The 19,542-nt window shown below is 45.0% G+C and overlaps 9 protein-coding genes across 9 annotated transcripts; 3 read left to right on the top strand and 6 right to left on the bottom strand.

Moving 5' to 3' along the window:
• Positions 1–379: 379 nt before the first annotated feature.
• Positions 380–2,100, bottom strand: GLAREA_04763 (alpha/beta-Hydrolase; the record flags this gene model as incomplete). Its single annotated transcript, XM_008087140.1, has 2 exons — positions 380–1,957; positions 2,011–2,100. The coding sequence occupies 2 exons, from the start codon at positions 2,098–2,100 to the stop codon at positions 380–382; spliced, it is 1,668 nt and encodes a 555-aa protein (XP_008085331.1).
• Positions 2,101–4,981: 2,881 nt separating this feature from the next.
• On the top strand, positions 4,982–7,338 carry GLAREA_04762 (C2H2 and C2HC zinc finger; the record flags this gene model as incomplete). Its single annotated transcript, XM_008087139.1, has 4 exons — positions 4,982–5,775; positions 5,836–6,171; positions 6,281–6,546; positions 6,638–7,338. The coding sequence occupies 4 exons, from the start codon at positions 4,982–4,984 to the stop codon at positions 7,336–7,338; spliced, it is 2,097 nt and encodes a 698-aa protein (XP_008085330.1).
• Positions 7,339–8,388: 1,050 nt separating this feature from the next.
• Positions 8,389–8,664, bottom strand: GLAREA_04761 (uncharacterized protein; the record flags this gene model as incomplete). The annotated part of the gene is made up of 1 exon (XM_008087138.1): positions 8,389–8,664. One exon carries the CDS (start codon positions 8,662–8,664, stop codon positions 8,389–8,391), a length of 276 nt encoding a protein of 91 aa, XP_008085329.1.
• Positions 8,665–9,563: 899 nt separating this feature from the next.
• Positions 9,564–10,707, bottom strand: GLAREA_04760 (uncharacterized protein; the record flags this gene model as incomplete). Its single annotated transcript, XM_008087137.1, has 2 exons — positions 9,564–10,583; positions 10,645–10,707. The coding sequence occupies 2 exons, from the start codon at positions 10,705–10,707 to the stop codon at positions 9,564–9,566; spliced, it is 1,083 nt and encodes a 360-aa protein (XP_008085328.1).
• A 789-nt stretch (positions 10,708–11,496) lies between these two features.
• Positions 11,497–12,060, bottom strand: GLAREA_04759 (uncharacterized protein; the record flags this gene model as incomplete). The annotated part of the gene is made up of 2 exons (XM_008087136.1): positions 11,497–11,790; positions 11,962–12,060. The coding sequence occupies 2 exons, from the start codon at positions 12,058–12,060 to the stop codon at positions 11,497–11,499; spliced, it is 393 nt and encodes a 130-aa protein (XP_008085327.1).
• Positions 12,061–12,967: 907 nt separating this feature from the next.
• On the top strand, positions 12,968–13,777 carry GLAREA_04758 (uncharacterized protein; the record flags this gene model as incomplete). The annotated part of the gene is made up of 1 exon (XM_008087135.1): positions 12,968–13,777. One exon carries the CDS (start codon positions 12,968–12,970, stop codon positions 13,775–13,777), a length of 810 nt encoding a protein of 269 aa, XP_008085326.1.
• A 1,154-nt stretch (positions 13,778–14,931) lies between these two features.
• GLAREA_04757 (uncharacterized protein) lies at positions 14,932–17,583 on the bottom strand (the record flags this gene model as incomplete). The annotated part of the gene is made up of 2 exons (XM_008087134.1): positions 14,932–17,208; positions 17,260–17,583. The coding sequence occupies 2 exons, from the start codon at positions 17,581–17,583 to the stop codon at positions 14,932–14,934; spliced, it is 2,601 nt and encodes an 866-aa protein (XP_008085325.1).
• A 248-nt stretch (positions 17,584–17,831) lies between these two features.
• Positions 17,832–18,502, top strand: GLAREA_04756 (RNA-binding, RBD; the record flags this gene model as incomplete). The annotated part of the gene is made up of 3 exons (XM_008087133.1): positions 17,832–17,897; positions 17,974–18,083; positions 18,136–18,502. 3 exons carry the CDS (start codon positions 17,832–17,834, stop codon positions 18,500–18,502), a joined length of 543 nt encoding a protein of 180 aa, XP_008085324.1.
• A 338-nt stretch (positions 18,503–18,840) lies between these two features.
• Positions 18,841–19,374, bottom strand: GLAREA_04755 (uncharacterized protein; the record flags this gene model as incomplete). The annotated part of the gene is made up of 3 exons (XM_008087132.1): positions 18,841–18,893; positions 19,019–19,251; positions 19,325–19,374. The coding sequence occupies 3 exons, from the start codon at positions 19,372–19,374 to the stop codon at positions 18,841–18,843; spliced, it is 336 nt and encodes a 111-aa protein (XP_008085323.1).
• Between the last annotated feature and the right edge of the window lie 168 nt (positions 19,375–19,542).

Raw genomic sequence — 19,542 nt, 5'->3', positions numbered from 1 at the left:
TTTTTTGGTGGTTGCTTCGCTTTAACTTCCTCTCATTGTCAAACGCGCATCGCGAACAGATGGCAGGGGTTCAAATAAGCTCCCGCAGGTACAGGGGAGCTGCCGCGGGGCTATCGGGGCTAGCGGCCCGATGCCGATGGAAGGGTCAAGCATACAAGTAATTATTCCGTTCTATCTTTAAATAAATTAAGGGGGATTAAGGGATTTTGTTATTCTCGATATTGATCTTGAAGGTTATCACAGATATTATGGCTTACTTGAACAGAGTTGCATAATATAATAGAGAATACTCACGCAAAAGGGACGATCAATAAGTCACGGTAAATCAACTGGGGAAGTTCTGTAATTATTTGAGCTTTTTCGATTCTCTAGAAGCTAATTATAGCTCTCCATTTATCTTTGCTTGTTGCCATTCCTGATACCACTCTTGAACAATCGAAATGAGATGCGCTTGAGTGTCTCTCACTGGTGGTGGAGGGAGGAAATTTGGTGGAACGTCCACAGTTTGATTTGGGAAAAGACCGTTCTCATCCCAGTGATGCACGCCTCCCTCGATGAGCATGAATGGTTCAGATACGGTGCTCGTACGGTTTACAGCCGTAGAGTTGAACGGAGAAGCGCTGGGGCAGGCTGGACGCCATGGATCTTGCTCGCCATCAACGATAGCAAAGCGAGGGTATGAGATATTGAATCCTCCATACTTGTTGATAGCTGTGACATTTGCTGGCTGAGAAATATTGAAGGCCTCTCGGCACACAATAGTTGAAAATTCTAAATCGACCATACGAGAGATGAGAGGAAGTTGATCAGCTGGGACTCCAGAACCAGTTTGCAAATAACCCCATTGGGTACAATATTGGTATGGCCAAGATCTCCAGTCGTCATCAAGGGAGTCTTGAGCATAGTAAGTCGAGTTGTGAGAGCCATAGCATCTATCCTGGCTACCCTCGCAGTTTGAGATAGTGGTGTTACCCATCCATCCAATCCAGTTTAGTAGAGGTGTCGTCAGAGTTGAAACTTCGGACTCGTAACCACCCTTCTTCAGAAGGTCCTGAACCGTGCCAACGAGCTCAGTGGTTTCGCTATACTCGACTACTCCAGATGTGATATTTCCACAGAACTCATCGAAGGACGGGTCATTGAGTTCTGGGTCCCAGTTTCGACCTTGCCAAGTACCAACCGTGGTCCATGACAGCGTCGCAGCGAAATCATCATCATAAGTGACATTAGGTAACCCGAATGCTGTCTTGAGCTCTGTAGTTGTTTCTGTGGTGTTAACCTTGATCAAGAGGTTGTCCACCATGTTGATTATTTTTTGCGCATAAGAGATACAGGTTGGTTCTCCGTACACGCGAATAGGCTCGTAATAGGCCCAATAATCCCAGATAGCTTCCGTAACCCCACTGGAAGAGATCGTACCCCAAAAGACATCAGGGTACAGCTTTCGCAAGAATGCGACAAACGCACCAGCATAACTACCTCCATATCCAAAGTACGCCGTGTGGGGTGCTGTGAGGTTGTATTGTTCCAAGCCCTCGAAAACAACGTTCTTCGCAAAGTATGCCTCATCCGCCAATGCTTGATCGGTTGTCAAGAATCGAAGGCTCTCTGTGGAAAGATCAAGCGTTGGCATACTGGTGCCATAGTATCGGTGTTCTAGCACAACACCAATACCACCTGTTGCGACAGCCAATTGATGTAGAAGACCCTTTTGCAGAAATCCTAACCGCCCTACGCCGCTTGTCTCTCCAGATTGGAGCACAATGACTGGACCTCCCGGTTTGTAGTAAGTCGCATCGAACCAATATCGTAGGTTGAAGGACTCAGAGCTATGAGGTTCGTAGAGGGAGTCATTGTGGAAATGGTCGACCGGAACCGATAGGTTGTACGCGGGATAGAGGAGCGATGGCTTTGTGTCTTCGCGTTTCGCAAGTCCTCGAGGATTTATTGTCGTTCTCTAGAATTTCGTAAGCAATTGAATTTATGCAGCACACCATCATATCGTCTTACCCGTACTCGTTGTTCAATTCCACTCATCGAGGAAGCACATGTGCCGACCAGCGCGGTCAAAGCGCACAACAAGTTGAGTTTACCAACCATTGTGAAGTCTCAACAACTCGATCGAGGCTTGGAATGCCAATTAATTTGTCGCTACATGATCCTCGTATTAGCAAAGGTTTCAGGATTCAATTGACTGTGGTCGAGAGGTGTGAAAGCTCGGGGTTACGCAAGCTGCACTAGCAACATCGTGGGGTAGCACTTACAATTTCAATCAAGACGACTCAAGAAAAGCAACAAGAAGTCTTTCACGTACCGGACGACAAGCTTTTATATACCGGTCAAGCAAAAGCCCATGCTTGGCTTTCTCTTGCACATCTTACAGAGCTTCCTAGCTACTGCACCCTTGATCAGGCAAATCCCCCTCTTGCATCTCGTAACCCCTCAATTGACCTTCTTCTTCTGGCAGGGTGGGATGTCGAAGATGACGACAGGAAGACCAGGTACGCGATGATTGTCAGAGGTTGGGCTCGGCTAGGATGATCTTTACACTCCTGCTTCTTTGGGGTAGCACTGGCTGATAACAAAATTTAGTGTTGTGGAGGGTCGGATGAGGATGCATGGAACGGAGGTAAGCCCTTGTTGAAGTGGCCAAGAGGAGGTTGGGATATCTTCAACCGACTCTCTTCTCTGCATTTTTCTGTCTCAACCACTGAAGTATATTTGCCACATTCTCTATTCGATTAATTAACTCCTCTAGGCTGTTAGGACCCTACTAGGAGCACCATGTCAATAATTCTCTAGAGTCGGCTAGCTGCGTTTCTAGCTCAAAGTTCATGAAAACATCTACTCCCAGGTATTTAGACTTGGGCTTTACGTCCGCTTGTGGCGATTCTCACCGTGTCTTTTTTGCACCTTGTAGTATAAACATTTGCACTTCCTGTAGCCGAAAGAGCAGATAAGGGCTGGGCAAGGTGTGTAAGTCCGAGTGGGCATGTATTTTATACATACCAATGGTCTATGTTTTTATCACTGTTAATTCAAAGCGAAAATTTCCCTTTTCGCTCCTTTCTTTCTTACCCATGAAGGCGATTTTCCAGGATTTTTTGATCAATTTCTCTCTATTAAAATTATCTGAAGGGTCCACCATCAGAAAAAAAATTATGTCAGGCTATCGTTGTGCGTGGCTACATATTCTACTCTATATAAACTCCTCTTACGTTTTCAGACTCTCTATAGAGGAAATTGGCAAGGCAACATTGTTGTTGTTTTATTTCTTATGGAAACGTGCCTAAGCCACGAACTATCCTGATCTCACTTAGAGTCTGGTGTATTCTTCTTCTCTAGACCCATTTACATATAAAAAACTTCTTGTCACTCATTACGAAGTCAATAGCTTAATTTCATTAGAATCCAAGCATATTGTTCGTCCTCCTTCGTTACTTGCTATTTAAATTATATCGTCTCCTCCCACGTTTCTCGCTTATCCAACCCCAACTTCCCAAGATTAATTTTTTCCATGAAATTTCGCATCGAACGCATGAACAGTTTTTGCTGCACGATCGATGTACTCTTTATTGCTAAGTCTTTCTCCTCGACTAAGCCTCTCCACTGCGCTGGGATTCGTGTCGAAGTTGGCATTACTTATGGCTGGGGAAAATCTCGGTTGCTTGTTTCTGTAGAATTAGTGAGAATTAAGGAGACTTCTTGGGGAAAGGGGAGATACTTTTCACTGGATTTCTTGTTCTTCGAATGGTTTCCGGCGTGTTTGTTGTCTTCAGGCATAGTGACTTATTTCGTTAGTGATTTTTTACTTGTGTTGAACGAGAATCGGACATTGCCCTGCTTACTGCTAGAAGAATCAAGAAAACCTGAGCGTTTCGAAGGTTGATTTGGCAGGTACCACAATCTCTTAATTCTCTCTCAAATCTCTTGGTATTAAGAGTCAATAAAAAGCCGCTGAAAATGTTGTTTGATGGAGTGTGGATTTCTCTCTTGTTATCTCGAAACATGACAGACTCACTTTAAATAAGTAACGATTTACCACACTTCAGCTCTTACTGCAAGTCTTGAGTGATTGGTTCAACTTGGTCAATTGAGGAGTACAAAGAGAGAGTTTTGCACCGTGGTGTAAAACCCTTGGCCAATTAATAAAGTACATTTGGAGGTATACTGTTCTCCAGGACCCTCATGAATGACTTCCAGAGACTTTGACTCATAGCAACTATTTGGCTTGGACACTGATTTAATATCATCAAAGACAGATAACCAATGATTTTGATCAACTCAAAAGTTTCGTGGTTCGTTGAAGGTTATATATCTTTGGTGTGAGTAGATACAACCCCCGAATGTGAGTTTCAAATTTCATTTGAGAGAGCCATAATCTAACCACCCCACTACTTAATTGATACCAACTCAAAGCAGATTTAAAGCTTAATAACCGTACCTCAAGTCCAGAGGAACCCTATGGGTGATGTTTTGCTGGGAAAAAGCAATTACATCACGTGTCCGGTCCTGTGATTGACCCGTCACCCCCTGGAGATTTTGTTGGATGGGAAGAAAAGTTACGCGTGTGCAAAACATTCTCGGTCTGTAATACAGACTGCATTTCTGTTAAGTACATTACTTCCACATTGGTCGCAATCATGTATCGCTCCACAGAACCAGGCAATTTTGATAGACTCCCACAAAGAGGCTCTTTGCTCTTCGTACGATATCTGAATATTGCTTTTCGGACACAAGGCTCTGGTGTTAGACCCCTTGGAGTTGGGTGACATCAATTTGGCAGGGGTCTATGCACTTCTCCATGCTCAGGTACGTACCGGAGTCACGTTTAAATGGAACGAATGACTGACAATGTGAAAGATTATGAACTGAAAGATCAAGTTGTGTCTCAAGATCTTCGATCGAGCATAAGAGCAAATATACCGGAGGCTTTCATATTTTGCATAAACCAATGTGAAAACCCTCTAACAGCGTGAACATGACGAGTGTCTCCCAAACCCCCAGGACTCGGTTCCTACACAAAGTCTATAGACAGTCTTCGGAAAACACCAAACGTCGAGAGGAACCTGACACTTACTCCTGGCTTTGGTACTGTCCTGAATGTAATTCGGGTATAGCCATGAGTAGGAACACCATCGCTTGTGTCAACCCAGATTGTGGGATGATAATGCCAACAAAAGCAGAACAAGTTATATGGGAGATACATAAAGACCCGCGAGACTGTTCCACACGTTTGTCTCGGCGTACTGATCCCAAATTTGGAGCATGCCCGGCTGCGACGAAGCTCAAATTGCCAGAGCTCCCTAAGCGAGCAAAGCAATTGAGATGTGGTGAATGCGGTGAGGCCTTCACTGATGCAGACGATCTTCAATCGCATCTAGCTTGTCATACACGGCCAAGAGCTTTAGTTAGGCCTGTGAAAGACACGATCACTCCTTCTCGACTCCCCACCAGCTCCGGTGAACCACGGCAACCCGATGGATCACTTATCAGCCTTACTGGTGATAAAGTCCACAGATTTGATAGACCTAAGGGATCAACTTCGCAAAGAGAAGTCGTGTCGGCTGGGCAGCATGACAACGTTTTTAAATATGAGATCTCGCAACGTCTCCAGCATTTGGAGAGAATAAAGTCGACCATAGAAGATATAGAAGAGATTGAGGGATCAGCAAATCTGTCAATGCGTCACATGAATCGTGCTCAAGATAGTTTCGTCGATTTCCTCATGCGCGAGTTTCTCAAGGTCTACGATGGCAATAATCTTTTTGAAAAGTATATATGACAGCTTGATTTCAACACAGAGTTTGGGACAATGACTAACTTAATGAACAGGCACACTTCAGACCGTGAAGAATGCCATGATCAGGATGGTGAGGAGCGAACACAAAGCTCTCAGCAGGTCAGTCTACCAACGGGTAATGGTGTAACTTCAAAAGGTTTTACATCAGTTGGAGTCAAGCACAAGCGTGATACCAGCGATGATGAGCGGAATGAAGAAGATGAAGAAAGTCCAAAACGACCTCGATCACAAGGTCCTCCCACGAAAACTGATATGTCCACTTTGAAGTTCGCTTGTCCCTATCGAAAACGCAATCCCCGAAAGTATTCCGTGGCTGCTGGTTGGAGGACTTGCTGTTTAACGCCTTCGGAGTCAATTGCTAGACTTAAGTAGGTCTCGGAAATATCTTTCTTGTTTCTTTGGTACATTCTGTGCCTTCAGTTTGATGTTGCTCGGTATTCTTGTGGTAAGATCGGCACATTAGTTAACAGAAATTAGGCAACATCTATACAGACATCACCGAATATATCCTTGCGAGCGTTGTAAACAACTCTTTTCCGGTGATGTTCAGGCTTCTCACCATTTACAGAATGCCGAATGCGAGAGAAACGATAGTGAACTTCCGGAGGGGCTCACGTTATCAATGGAAAGGCAGCTAAAGAAAAGAAAGAAGTCATTCAAGGGACAGACAGATGGGGAAATATGGGAGGAGATATTCAGAACACTTTTCCAGCTCTCACCAGACGATGAGGTACCCAGTCCTTGTAAGTCTCGAACTAAAATCTGGAATATTGAAAACACGACACCGTCTCATTTTATATATTTTGTTCTTATCCACAAACTTATTCATAATAGATTTTGTTGACATCGAAAACTTCCCAAGAGAAGTACCATCGTACGAAGAGTACAGCCGACGTGAGCTACCTAGGGTCTTCCGAGCAGCCTTAGAAGCTGCTGTGTGTACGCCTCAGCTCAGAGATCAATTACACATGTTGATAGAAGACTGCCAGAACCATGTTTCTTCCGCATTCTATGCATCACCTGGCTCAATAACGAGTACGCCAGCATTAGCCATGGCTGATACTCAAACACCAATGACTGAACCGTCTCCGTTCCCAGCCACACCGCTGGCGATCCATCCGTCGAGACAACAAGAGCAAGCTCGAGAAGGTATACTGGAGCCGCCGGAAATTTCGAAGGCTCCAGTTGACCGTTCCGCTTTTGATCACATTGGGACGCTGGTCAGGGTTCCAGAAGAGGCGCTTGGGTTTTATTCTGAACCGTCCATACAAATACCGAACACAACAGAAGATATTTTCTTCGGCTCCTCTATGGATGCAGAGTGGTTAGACGATGAGTCCTACAATGCTGGTATGACCAACGAACAAATGGATGCGATTATTGCCGACATGGATTGGAATCCCGACAAGTCAAATACTACAGATTTTGGATCGACCACCTTTGAAATGGTTGATTCGTTGGTATCCCATGTTAGGCAGGAAAAAGACCCTACTCAATCATCTGAAAGTATGAGTGTACCAATACTTGATACTTAGCCATGAAATTAATATTGATTATCTATTGAACTCGTTCACTATGTTATCTTGTGTGTGACCCACTTCGTTAACTATGATTGGCGGCCCCTAAATCTTTGAAGTGAATCCTCGCTTAAATGTCCGAGCACGAGAGTTGTTAAGAATATATATTAGCTGTTGACATTGTGCTCCAACGAATCAGCATCCAGCATCTGATTCTACAATCCCTCGTGGCGCAATTGGCTAGCGCGTTCGACTGTTAACAGACAATTCTGAGGCTATCGAGAGGTTGGTGGTTCAAGCCCACCCGAGGGAGTCTGTTTGGGCTGGGAATAATCTTTTGCCAATCTTTTAATCTTAGTTCTCTCATAAAGGAATGGATACCTTACATGTGTGCACCTACCAGCCGGTCGCACTGTCCTACCGGCCACCCGAACCAAAGCCGACCGAGTCCGAAGTTTACCCTGGTCGGGTGGCCGGTCGGCCAGTGCAGCCGGGTGGGCAGTGTAGACAAGAAACGAGAACCCGCACTGCTCGACAACAGAGATAACGAAGCTTTACACACGCACCCACGATATTGCCAAAGTCATTCCGGCCACATTCAATCGAACTGGTCAAACTTTTTTGTGTTGCTTATGTCGTGTTATGTGACGTTGCTATGTACCCCTCACTTGGCAGCTATTCCCAGCTGTACGGACTTCATCAATGTTTTAGGCTGAACGTTTAACGATGTGTAAGCACGATTGATAGGGACGTTGACAGACTAAAGACGAATCGGAGGGACCTCGAAGGAATGCTTGCCAAGATTAAGGCTGAGAATTTCGTTTCCGTGAACTCTCCGTCTTACTTTTAAAAGTCAAGAAGAACTCTCTGTCGCATCGAAAATGAATAAGAGAAATACTTTAAAATGGAGGACTCGTTCGTTTCCGGAAGTGCTAATATGATTAGGATTATCGTCAATCGTGTTCTCATATATCTATCTAACAGTTGTCCTATTCCTCATCTAAAATCTCATAATTGAGCATCATGAAGATCGCACTCGCAAGCATCACGGCCTTTACACTCCCACTCCTAAGTATCGCAAGTCCCATCTCCAATGCACCAACATCCAGCAACCTCAATATCCTCGAAGCAAGAAAAAAGGTGACATGCACCATTCAATCGAAGTACGGGGCCAACTGTTACCAAAGACCTTGGCTCGGAGGCGACGGGATCACCGATGTCGTGACTACCTTTCGGGACGAGACGAAGCATGATTTCAGTTGCTTTGTGTGGGCTGTAGGATACAGGACCGATGGTTCCGGGAGTACGGAGAATTGTATTGATGGGAATTGGTATGCTGCTCATAATTCCGAGAGATTTCAGAAGTTCGATTTCGCTAATTTTATTGAAATAGTACCTGGGACTATGCCGTCAATTGGGACTGTTACGTTCCCGGTGCCTGGACTTCCTCTGTTTGTTCTCGAGGTGAGCTATTCCTTTTCTTGAAGCTGTTGAAGACCTTTAGACTAAATCACGTATACTAGCAAATCTCGGAAAGTGTTGAAATAAGTCTTAAGACACGAAACTCGCACGTGGTAAAACTACAGTGCTTGATAGACAGACTGCATCTTGCAGATTGTCTTCAAAAGCCCGAGAAAGACATAAGTGAAGGATACTACAGGTTTGAATCAGTGGTTTACATTTTCTTTTCCCAAAGTAAGATTGTTTAGTGCAATATCGAAAGTAGGATATAACAAACCATAAGTTCATTCTTTTCGATCTTCTCTTTTGGGATTTTTCTTTTACGCCTGAGTTTCCTCCTTCTTGGAAATTATCATTAGAGAACCGGTAAAGATTAATTCTGGCTCGAGATCCGCTTTAACTAAGGCTCACACGCTTGAAAGATTACAGCAAGACTTCAAAGAATCCAATGTCACTGGCAGGCCCGACTTTCGTTTGGAATCACACATGGCCAGATTCCTGAAAGTGGCATCAAGTTTACAGACAATGACATAGGAAACGAAAGTTCGATATTGGAATTTGGATAATTGTTTGGATGGATGAGTAACAATGTCTTCCTATGAATTAGAATGCTGGTGTTAACCTGATAAACGTATGCTCTCCTTCATAATGAATGACTCTGGCTAGCTAACTATTCGCCCAGAGACATGGCCAGTGGCATCCTTTCCTTCCGACTTGGGCAATCCTCGTGACCCGCTCCAACTTATATTGGAATTAGCGTTATATTCTTAACGCAAGATACATCAATTTTGTTCCTGAGGCTCATCGACAGAAATAAATGCTTCAAGAGAACCGTCCTTAGCAAAACGCATTCTTCGAAGCGCTTCGCAAATACCTCCATCCTCCGATTGTTGTTGCGAGACTCGTAAGGGTATTCTGGAAATCTCGAGTTGTTCGTCAAGTGGATCTTTCGGGCCTTCCTCCGCCTCGTAAAATACATCTGGGTCGTCGCAAGCGCCATCCAGATCAGTGATGTATGTTTCAACTACGATGGCTTTCGAAGGTTGGGTAGTCGATGAATCAGAAACCACACTATTGACTCTCGTTGTTGCATTTGAAAACCCACCCAGATCCGTGGATTGATTTTCAATAGAAGCGAGGCTGTTGACTCTTGTTGTATCACTGCTTTCGACGCCGTCGACATTGGGTGGACTGCGTTTGGTTGGACGTTTACCTTGCAGCCTGTTAACAAAGGCACCCCAGGTAGCGGATCGCTTTGTTGTTGAAGCAGTGATGATCTTCTTGTCGTCCGTCTTCATGCAAGGAAGTTTGGCTTTACCCTCGGCTTTTTTCGAATGAGTGCCACTGATTTCAGCTTCTTGTGTCTCCTTCGCGATAGCTTCAGCCTTCTTTCTTCTCTCGTCTGCAATGACAAGTTGGACCATATCTTTCAGCCTTTTTGGCTCTTTCCCATCTCTAGTCTTTCTCCCTGCTTGGTGTGAAATCTTGAATATCTTATCATACTCATTCATCGCTCCATCCCAGAATTGATCGAGAATCGCGGGTATCTCCGGGAGAGGGGGATGAACCTTTCCAATGTTTCTGTTCTCGGAAGCATATATTGGGAAAGTTTGCTTGAAAGCTTCCTTTCTATCCGTGGCAGTAGCGGCGGACAGTAACAGTTGGACAATACGAGCTGCCTCTGTTTCCGGATTGCTGAAGACGTTTGGGTGGAAGAGGAATTGGAGCGTGACATTGCTCATCAGAATGCTTCTAGCCATATTTTGGGGGGATCCCCAGCGGTTGCGTGCCAAACCCTCATCCTGATTGTTGTTAGTGATCAAACACTGATGAACCCAATCGGTCTCACAAGAGATAACTCACGAGTTTGAGTATCTTCTCGAGAAGGTCTTCGGCATCTTCAGGACCGAACTCTGTGGTAGCCATTCTGAATAGCCCAGCCGAGCGATGCTACCGTGCTCTCTTCGGGCGTCTGCGAAAGTTGGTGATGGAAGTATGTTTCGTTTCCGGGAAGTGATGCGAAGATAGAACAGAGCATTAGCCAAGATGACACAGGATCCAAGTCTTGCCGGGATGCACGATGTTCAGTGAGGCAGTCGCGATGGCGAGTAGTCATCCACCAGCACTTCTGCTAACACAGTCCAAATCGCTCTTGCCTTGCACAACAGAACTTTTGAGAGCAGAATTTGAATACGTTGATGTGAAGATCTGCTCAACTTTTACTATTTTCAAGGGTGCGCAAAAAGGCATATTCCAAAGACTCAAAACACCTGTGGTTGTAAGTTTATTCAGTACTTTTTCTTCAAGTTTCAGCATGCTTCTCATCTTTTTTATTCAAATTAATTTTCGCAATTATGAAGCATCAACATTGACTCAAATGTTTAAGGCTTACGTGGAACTTATTTCAGAAGTCTACATTGAGTCTCACAAGGCTGCTGTATCAAATACTTGCTCTGATCAATATCCGCTTGCCAAATCTCCATCAATCTTGATACCTGCTCTTTCTTCTTTCCTAAGTTTTCACTCTCGGTACGAACAACCGTTTTGTGATTATTGCTGCCAGGCCATCATGAAATAATCATGACGACCATGCATAAACACGATTTAGTCTGTCACCTCAGATGCATTCTTTGAGAGCTGCAGAACTTCCGTCATGAGCAGGACCAGATCCACCTCTATGTTGTCGTTTACAACCTGGGCTGGCAAATTTCCAGGTCAAGATGAGTCTCCCTGTAGCGCTTGTAACATCATCTTTATACTGGCCCAAAAACCACGGAGCCACTCCTTGATATCCTGGTCGGTTATCCTATTGTTCTGTTTTACAAAATCATAGAGAGTTACGGCAAGTCCCTTACCGTGAAGGATATTGAGTTCATTTTGCCATTTCTGAAGCTCAATCGTGAACTCAGCGATTTGCTTAACGAGAACAACCTTTAATTTTTCCCAAGCACTCTGATGCTCATCCGACAAGCTTGAAGTTGCAGATTTCTGTTTTGAATCGAGGTAACTCTGTATCGTGGCCATTAGAGAATGTGAAGTCTTCATGAATGATATCTAACCAGAATAACCCGCTGCAAAGCCTCACAAAGCAGATGCTGATGGACGCCTTTCAGCCTTTTGATATTGACATCATCTCTATAATTTATCAGCTACTTGCATGGAATGATGCTCAACCCTTACCCATTCGACGACACGGGCGAGAATCCAGTGAGCCGTTGCTGCAGATAGTGAAATTGGACTTGAACTCATTGTTGTCTCTTCTTTGGCCGGTTCGCTCATGGTCAGTTTCAATTCTGTATGATGTGTTGAAAAGGGATCTTCTGATGGGAGAAGTGTGGACAACTGTATGAGTTGATCATTACTTGGGTCTAGAACTTGTCAATTGTCAATCAGAGAGCAGATTCTCTTTGCGACACTCAGATGAAAGAATTCAATACCTCAAAGGCTCTAACATCGTGCAGGTCAAAACATCTTCGCAAGTTAACAAAAACAAAACATTGAAATAAAGTCTTTACATGCAGGTGAACGAGTTCATAATCATTTGCTGAAAATTTTCATTGATTGATGTAAAGTCAAGATAGGGAGTGGAGAGCGATATGTGTTTGTTGCATGCAATGAACCATAAGTTTGCTAAAGCTGAACAAAGCTACTTTGTTTCTTGAAAAAAGCGTTTGAAGGGATAACAAAAGACATAATGAATGCTTGTAAAATGTTACTGTAACAAATCAAGCAAGAACTTGAAATATGTTCCACTTCTACGAGATGCTCAATGATGAATTTACAATACCGGGGGCAGTTCTTTGGCATATCAAAAGCACACATAATCTTCAGAATTTGAGCGAATCACCTTCTGAAAAAAAAAAGTTCGCCAATGTTGTCAGGAGGGCTTAGCACACGTAGTTTAGCGATCTTTCATGTTGACACGGTTTGGTATCAGGAATTCCCAGTGAATTACCAAGAATAGCAGGTAATCATCAAATGAATTAGACTCCTAGTTATCCTATACTAGCTTACCATAATATTCTATTTAAATACAATTCCCCGTTAAAAGACGACAACCAACACTAAAAGAATCCCCATATAAGACAGTTGGCGGCAAGATTTATACGTGGAAGGTCTACAACAAACTCAGCATTTGCATCTTATCGAATACCATAACATCAAGCCCTTTCAGGATCGTCTCAGCATGCCAGCTTCTGACCAGATTCCCGCGATGTCAACTCCGAATACAGCTGAGGTGTCCCCGTCATTTTCAGCAAGCGCACAACAAACAGGTCAATTCAAAGACACTATCACCATCACAAAAGCTGTGCCGACAGAGTTTCATAGGTTCCCTGACTTGCCTGCCGAACTTCGCTTGCAAATCTTGAACTCTCACTCTCCTCCAACGCCTCGAACCATCGGTATTCGATTTCGCTGGAACAACACAAAATCCAAATGGGTGAAACATATTACGTGCTTTAATGGCCCCAGAATTCCACCAATGTTACACATAAGCCAAGCGTATCGAAGTTTGGCTCTGGGATCATATGTGCGGTTTTTCGGAGTAGTTCATATTGGACGCCAGTCTGGGGAGAGCGAACAGCCACCAGGATATTTTTCTAGATTGGGTTGGGCAGCTGTGTACATTGATTTCGCAAAAGACATCATAGATATGGATGGCTCTCATATCTCTTACGTGGGGCTTAATGGGCTTGGATTTGACGGAGATGGACATGATCGAAGGGCGAAACTTGTTGATGGTGAATCCAGAAGCGTCGAAGGTTATACCCAGTTTGAGGAGCTCGTACAAAATATCTACCTGTGGGATTTTCCAAACACTGCAATGATTAATGCTCTGACCCGTTTCAAGCAGCTGAAGCACCTCAGTCTTCGGAAACTACTTTCAGACTCAATCCACCCTAAGTGGAGACAACAGCGGCTGGAAAAGTGTGTTGTCACTGTTTTCAAGAATGCAAATAGACAGGTGCCAGAGATAGGTGATTGGACGAGCTAGGAAGCTTTATAGAAGTAATGAGGCCTGAGTTCCTATTTACGCCGTTTTCGATCGCCAGAGCTTCTGCAGAAGCTTTATCTATCGGCGCATGAAAAGTCTTTGGCAAGGACAGCAGAGTATCGCAAACATTAGGTCAGAGTCACAAGTTGGGATTTTGGGCAGAGGGAACACAACCGGGCTATATACAAGCCTCCAGCCCCCATGGATCTCTTTCAGATTCATCCGAGAGCAAAAATAAATCAACTACCATAAAACCTTCAAGAACTTTCCCTCTTCCCTTAGCGTATCACGCAACTCTAACATCACCATCTAGTCCTTCAACTATGTCCTTCAAATTATTGTCTTTTCTCATCCCTCCCTTGGGAACCATTCTCTCACTATACCACTTGGAGTCTCTGTGCAAAACCAACAGCAAGTAGTGTTGTTTCAAGAATCCAAAGGCGTTCTCAATATCTTGATCTCACTGGGAGGTAATGCAAGAGCAGTCAGATCATCCTCAAGCAATCATCAGCTGTGTTGTCTTGCTCAACATCACACTTAATAGCTACTTACCATCTGCCTGTATTGCCAGTATCTGAACCCCTGTTCATTTCTGACAAATTTTCTAATGAGTTTGCCATCTTCGCCTTCACAGTAAATTGACTGTAGTCGGAGACCTCGATTGAGTAGAAGACTAAGACTTAATGGAGTTAGACTCGGTCCGACTGAGTTAGATCTTAGGAACAACCCGTTGGTTGATGGAGTGAGTACATTAACCAGCATAAAGGAATTAAGTGAAAGGAACCGAGAGACCAGAAAGCGAGGTTTGAACCGAGGGGGACCTTCTGGAGGGGCTGGGATAGGCTTTGATTGCCGCTGCAAATCCGTCGATATCGCTGACAAAAACAGTTGAGCAGTAATTTCTCGCCGAAGAAACAGTAACGCAAATGATGGGAGATTCTCTTGTTGAATATCTAGCTGGATGTAGCTTTGGAGAACGGTCATTCGGCTATTGCCCGCCTCTTCCAAATGCCGCGAATATATGCATGTATGGCGGCTTTAGTACTGTACCGAAAGGAACTCAACAGCTTAATCCTTAGGGAAGCTCCCAACTTTCAGATCAGCACAGTGGAAGGAACATAATCGCACAATTCAACATTATTAACATTACTCATCTAGGAAGCCATACTCAACCTCTCTAGTCGACTTTTCGTACCCTCAACAAGCGCCGCTTCACGATCCAAAAGTGACATAACCTGGGCGATTTTCGCTTTTCTAATCCCCGATGGTACTTGAACATCTTGCTTTGAATCCTCTTGCTCTTCCGTTGATGCATCCTTCACTTGAGCTATCAACTCTTCTTTCAGTTCCATTACTTCGTCAAACCGCTCTTGCGGGCCTTTTTCTTCTGCTGGTTCATATTCGTCATCGAGCCTGATCTTGGTAGCCAAAGTGTTGACTTCTTCTATCCAAGCACGCTCCTTCTCTGTCAGTTCACGGGTGATTCCCTGTGCAGCCTTCCGTTTCAATTTGTCGATTCTTTCTGTCAATTCCTTCTGACGAGTCATAGCATTGTCGAATCGTTCTTCCACATCTTCTCGTACGTTAACAATTGGTCCATCATCGACGTCATCTCCAATCACTCGTTCCACCCTCTCCACAACCTCGCGTGTCTTTCTAATCTGGCTTTGTAGTTCTATCTGCAATCGTTCACAACTTCGGAAAATAAGAGCGGCCTCCTCCCCAAGAGCATGGGTTTCATCTCCGAGGATTTTGTGAGCTTCAGCGACAATTGTGAGCGTTGCTGGCGATAACCGGACACTCTCGTTCAGTAGTCTTTTGTACTTGGTGTGCCTCAATTTCTCGAGGAAATCAGGCAAGCGGCTGCGTTGATGAAGTGTTCGCGATGGTTGATAAACGTCCCGTGCTTCAAACAACGGTAATGGCTTTGACTCTTCCTCGACGAAAGTTGGTGATCGAGTCCTCTGCAGGGGTTCGAAGTCATCTTCTTCAGGTAACTCGAAGCTCATAGATTTTGGACCATCTTGATCAGCGGTCAGTAAGAAATATCCAAGATCTGGATCCCTGATCAAAACGCTAGCCGCAAGAGCGAGTTCCCCCTTCTTAAGAGGCTGGGTATAAACACGTTCACGAATGGTATTGTCGCCCCTAGCAAGCATGCCGACTCGCAGGTCTGTACCGACAGAACCTTCGCTAAGCTCATTTTCCAGCCGGAATACCCACGGAGAGAGAGAGATATGAGTGATACAAGACGTATCGGTGACGTAAAATTGGTACCGCGATGTCACGTCTGTACTGAAAGTTGGCCAGCTACCAGCCCAGACCTCCCCAGACTTCAGAGTATCTAAAACCTGAAATGTCAGAAGGGTCGGATCGTTGAGCAAGCGCCTAGATATCTTCGATTTTGACTTTGGCAGCCATTGAGCTTCAACCCCTTCAATATCCAGAGATATATGGAGGCGACCACTACTCGTGAGCAAACAAATAATTCCTATCGATAAGCCTTCCTGATCGGCCTCGTCGAATTCTAAGTCATCTTCCTCTCCGAACATAAGTTCCTGCGAGTCAATCTTGGGTCCTATGACAAAAATGTCGCTCAGCAATCCATCCAGTTCTTCCTCTGATTCCTCGGGCGCTAGCTGAAACTCGAATGGCCCTTGAAGTTTTGGAACCTTACCGGGCTTTCCAGGTCTCGAGTAAACTTCGGCGTCTGGGTCACCAGGTGATGACTCGACGATGGTAGGATCTTGATTGTCCAGGTCAGCCATCCAAGCTAGTTGTTGCTGAGCTAGTAACCTGTCTGCTTGTGGATCGTCCTCCGTGGCAGCTACCTTAGAAACGATTGAGACCGATAAAGATGGTATCAACGTTGGCGGTGGTGACCATTTCTCTGGGAGGAGTGGACACAGCGCGTAAACATCTCCTTCCCTCATTGCAACCCACAAGGTCATAGGTGACCAACCTGCACTTCCTCGACTGGCAAAACACGCGGATGCCACTTCCATCTCTACTGAATCTGGCGTAAAGCCTTGGCGCCCATTTGTGGCCGTGAAATCTTGATCTACCGTCGTCCCATCTGCTAGTTTCTTCAGATCAATGGACAAAGTCGGGTCATTAAAAGACCATCGGTCCGCCAACGAAAGCTCCCATACCCTGACAATTGCGTCCTCGGTAACTGTGACTAGACAGTTACCATTGACCCCTAGAGGATGCCATAACGCTGACGCCAGTGCAGGCTGTGAGGTGACATGAGTTGTAGGCCCTAAATGGAATGTCTTTAATTTTAGAGGTCCCGTTTCGCGCGCAGTCAGGTGAGAAGATTCCGGCAGTTTCGCAACATGAATTGTGTGAGTCGTTAAGATCGCTAAGAAATTCGATTGGGGAGATATGATCAGCTGGCGAATATCTTCGCTGACGGGCGTTTTGATAGTCTAGCATCTTAGTCAAGGTTTTGATTGCGCAAAACAGAATATGAAGCTTACCCTGTATCCTTGAGCATGATTTGCATTGTATTGAGAATCTTCCGTTTGCTTTTTGCCCCGGGATTTCCTAGATGTTTCCTCCCATGCTTCCTTCAAATACACAAGATCCGCCCATCTAATTTCCTTTCCAACAGCGGTAAATATTTCCGTTCCTCTGCGCGCAATCGTTCGACGAGGTCCAGGTTTTGCTGCTCGTTTCCGACTCGAGTTTGCGATTGTAGCAGGTGTTGTAGCAGAAGCTTGAGGCTCCGATTCCATAAAGATGTTGTACCCAGGGTTTGGTCTTGACAGCCATTCTGGCGTGCGAGCGAGTGTAGCAGGCATAGCTGCGTTTGAGTTCTGAGTCAATGCAGAACTGCCGTAGCTGAAGGGCGAGCTAGACCTGTGGGTAATGGCTTTATTCCGGCGTTTATATCATGAGGGCGTGAAGCAAATCGAATTGTTGTTGCAGTTTGTTTGGTATGTGCACCTTCAAAGGTCGACGTGCCTGGGGAAGCGCGCTAGCGAATCGTGAACCTTCGAGGGAGCTCTGCCAGATGCAACATCGTCCCTCGAAGTAAACACGCAACAATATGCCTGGACCAGTGAGAAATACGGTCGACAGACTTGATAAGCCAAGTGCATACTACCAAGCTAGGGTAATATATCCATTCTACATTTTAATTACAAGCCTGCTATAACTCCTGGCGCATTGGACTAACAGTTTATTGCCAGAATAAGAAACGTCGGTACCGCGATGACGACGATAGGGAAAGAGAACGTACGCCAGAGGAACCAGCTGATGATCCATTAAAAGATGCCGCCACTTTATATGTTGGTAACTTGTGAGGATATATGCTTTCACCTGGTCGAATACTCGCTCATGGGCAAACATAGGTCGTTTTACACAACGGAAGAACAGATTCACGAACTATTCGCAAAGTGTGGGGAGATAAAGCGATTGATAATGGGATTGGACAGATTCAACAAGACTCCTTGTGGGTTCTGTTTTGTTGAATATTACACCCATCAAGACGCTTTGGATTGCATGAAATATATTGGAGGCACGAAGCTGGATGAACGTATTATTCGAACAGATCTGGATCCAGGATTTCAAGAGGGAAGACAGTATGGACGTGGAAAGTCTGGCGGCCAAGTGCGCGACGAGTACCGAGAGGAATATGATGAGGGTAGAGGTGGTCTGGGTAGAGCTATTCAAGCTGAGAGATTGAAGGAAGAAGAGGAATACGGTAAAGGTAGATAAATCATCGCCTTGCATCTGGATTATGGCGTTGAATGGAGTCAATGGATTGGAGGGAAATATTCATCAGCGAAACAGCTATGCTTTCATTTAAAGTCTGGAGTAATCGTGACTCCTTATTCTGTTTACTTGTACAATCCAAACGCCGTATCTATATGCTGCCGTGCTGCCTCTTGTCTTTGCAAATGGCCAGCTCCACGAGCGCCTTGCTGTCATCGCAACGGATATTGTACATACATTGTTATGGGATGTCCCGCTGGCCAGCAATTGCACCCCCCGAGTCCTATACTCTTACAAACGACCCAGAAAATAGCGTCAACGACCAATCCATCCAACTTTCGCTAGTATCCAGGCGGGTTGAGTCTCTGCGAAACTCTCGTCCATTTTGGCAGCTCTGTAATAAGTCAGCTACTGCGATTGAACCCTTATGCCTCAATCAATGCTTCAATCCTATCGCCTCTGAAAATTCTTTGTTTCTGCATTCCCTCTCTAGAAGGCCCAAATGGATTGACCACTCACTTCTGATACTCTTCCTATACCCCTTCTCCTTCCTATCAAAAATCGTATATTTATCCTTCGGCACCATAACCTGTTCAATCGGCATCTCCTCCTTCCATCTCTCCACCGCTCTCGTAGTCATGCCCCCATTCCTCTGCAATGCCTTATCCACCGTCGCCACCAGAACATCAACAGCGCGCAGACGTTTCCGTTGTCGTGCTTTTTGGAATTTCGAAAGTCGCCATGGGATTTTCCTGAGACAAAACGAATCAGCTCACGAAATGAAGGGAAGTAAGAGGCAATTGCAACGAGGAAGGTAGAACTTACCATAGTAGACCTCCACCCAGTGAGTTCGTGGGTCTGAATGCGCCAAACATGTTGTCTTGTCTTGGTCGAGGTTGTCGAGTGTCGCGCGTTTTGGTATGGAGATTTATTCGCCAAGACCTTTGATGGACTGCCAATCACAGCCCACATTTCTAGCTCTCCACTAGTCCCTCTGCAAGGCTGCGGGACAACCTTCTCAGTCGGCCACCGTCGCTCAGAAC

Source organism: Glarea lozoyensis (assembly GCF_000409485.1).
Source record: "Glarea lozoyensis ATCC 20868 chromosome Unknown GLAREA5, whole genome shotgun sequence".
Classification (NCBI taxonomy): Eukaryota; Fungi; Ascomycota; class Leotiomycetes; order Helotiales; family Helotiaceae; genus Glarea; species Glarea lozoyensis.
Note: the sequence above shows the minus strand (reverse complement) of the source record. Positions and strands in the feature narration are given on the sequence as shown.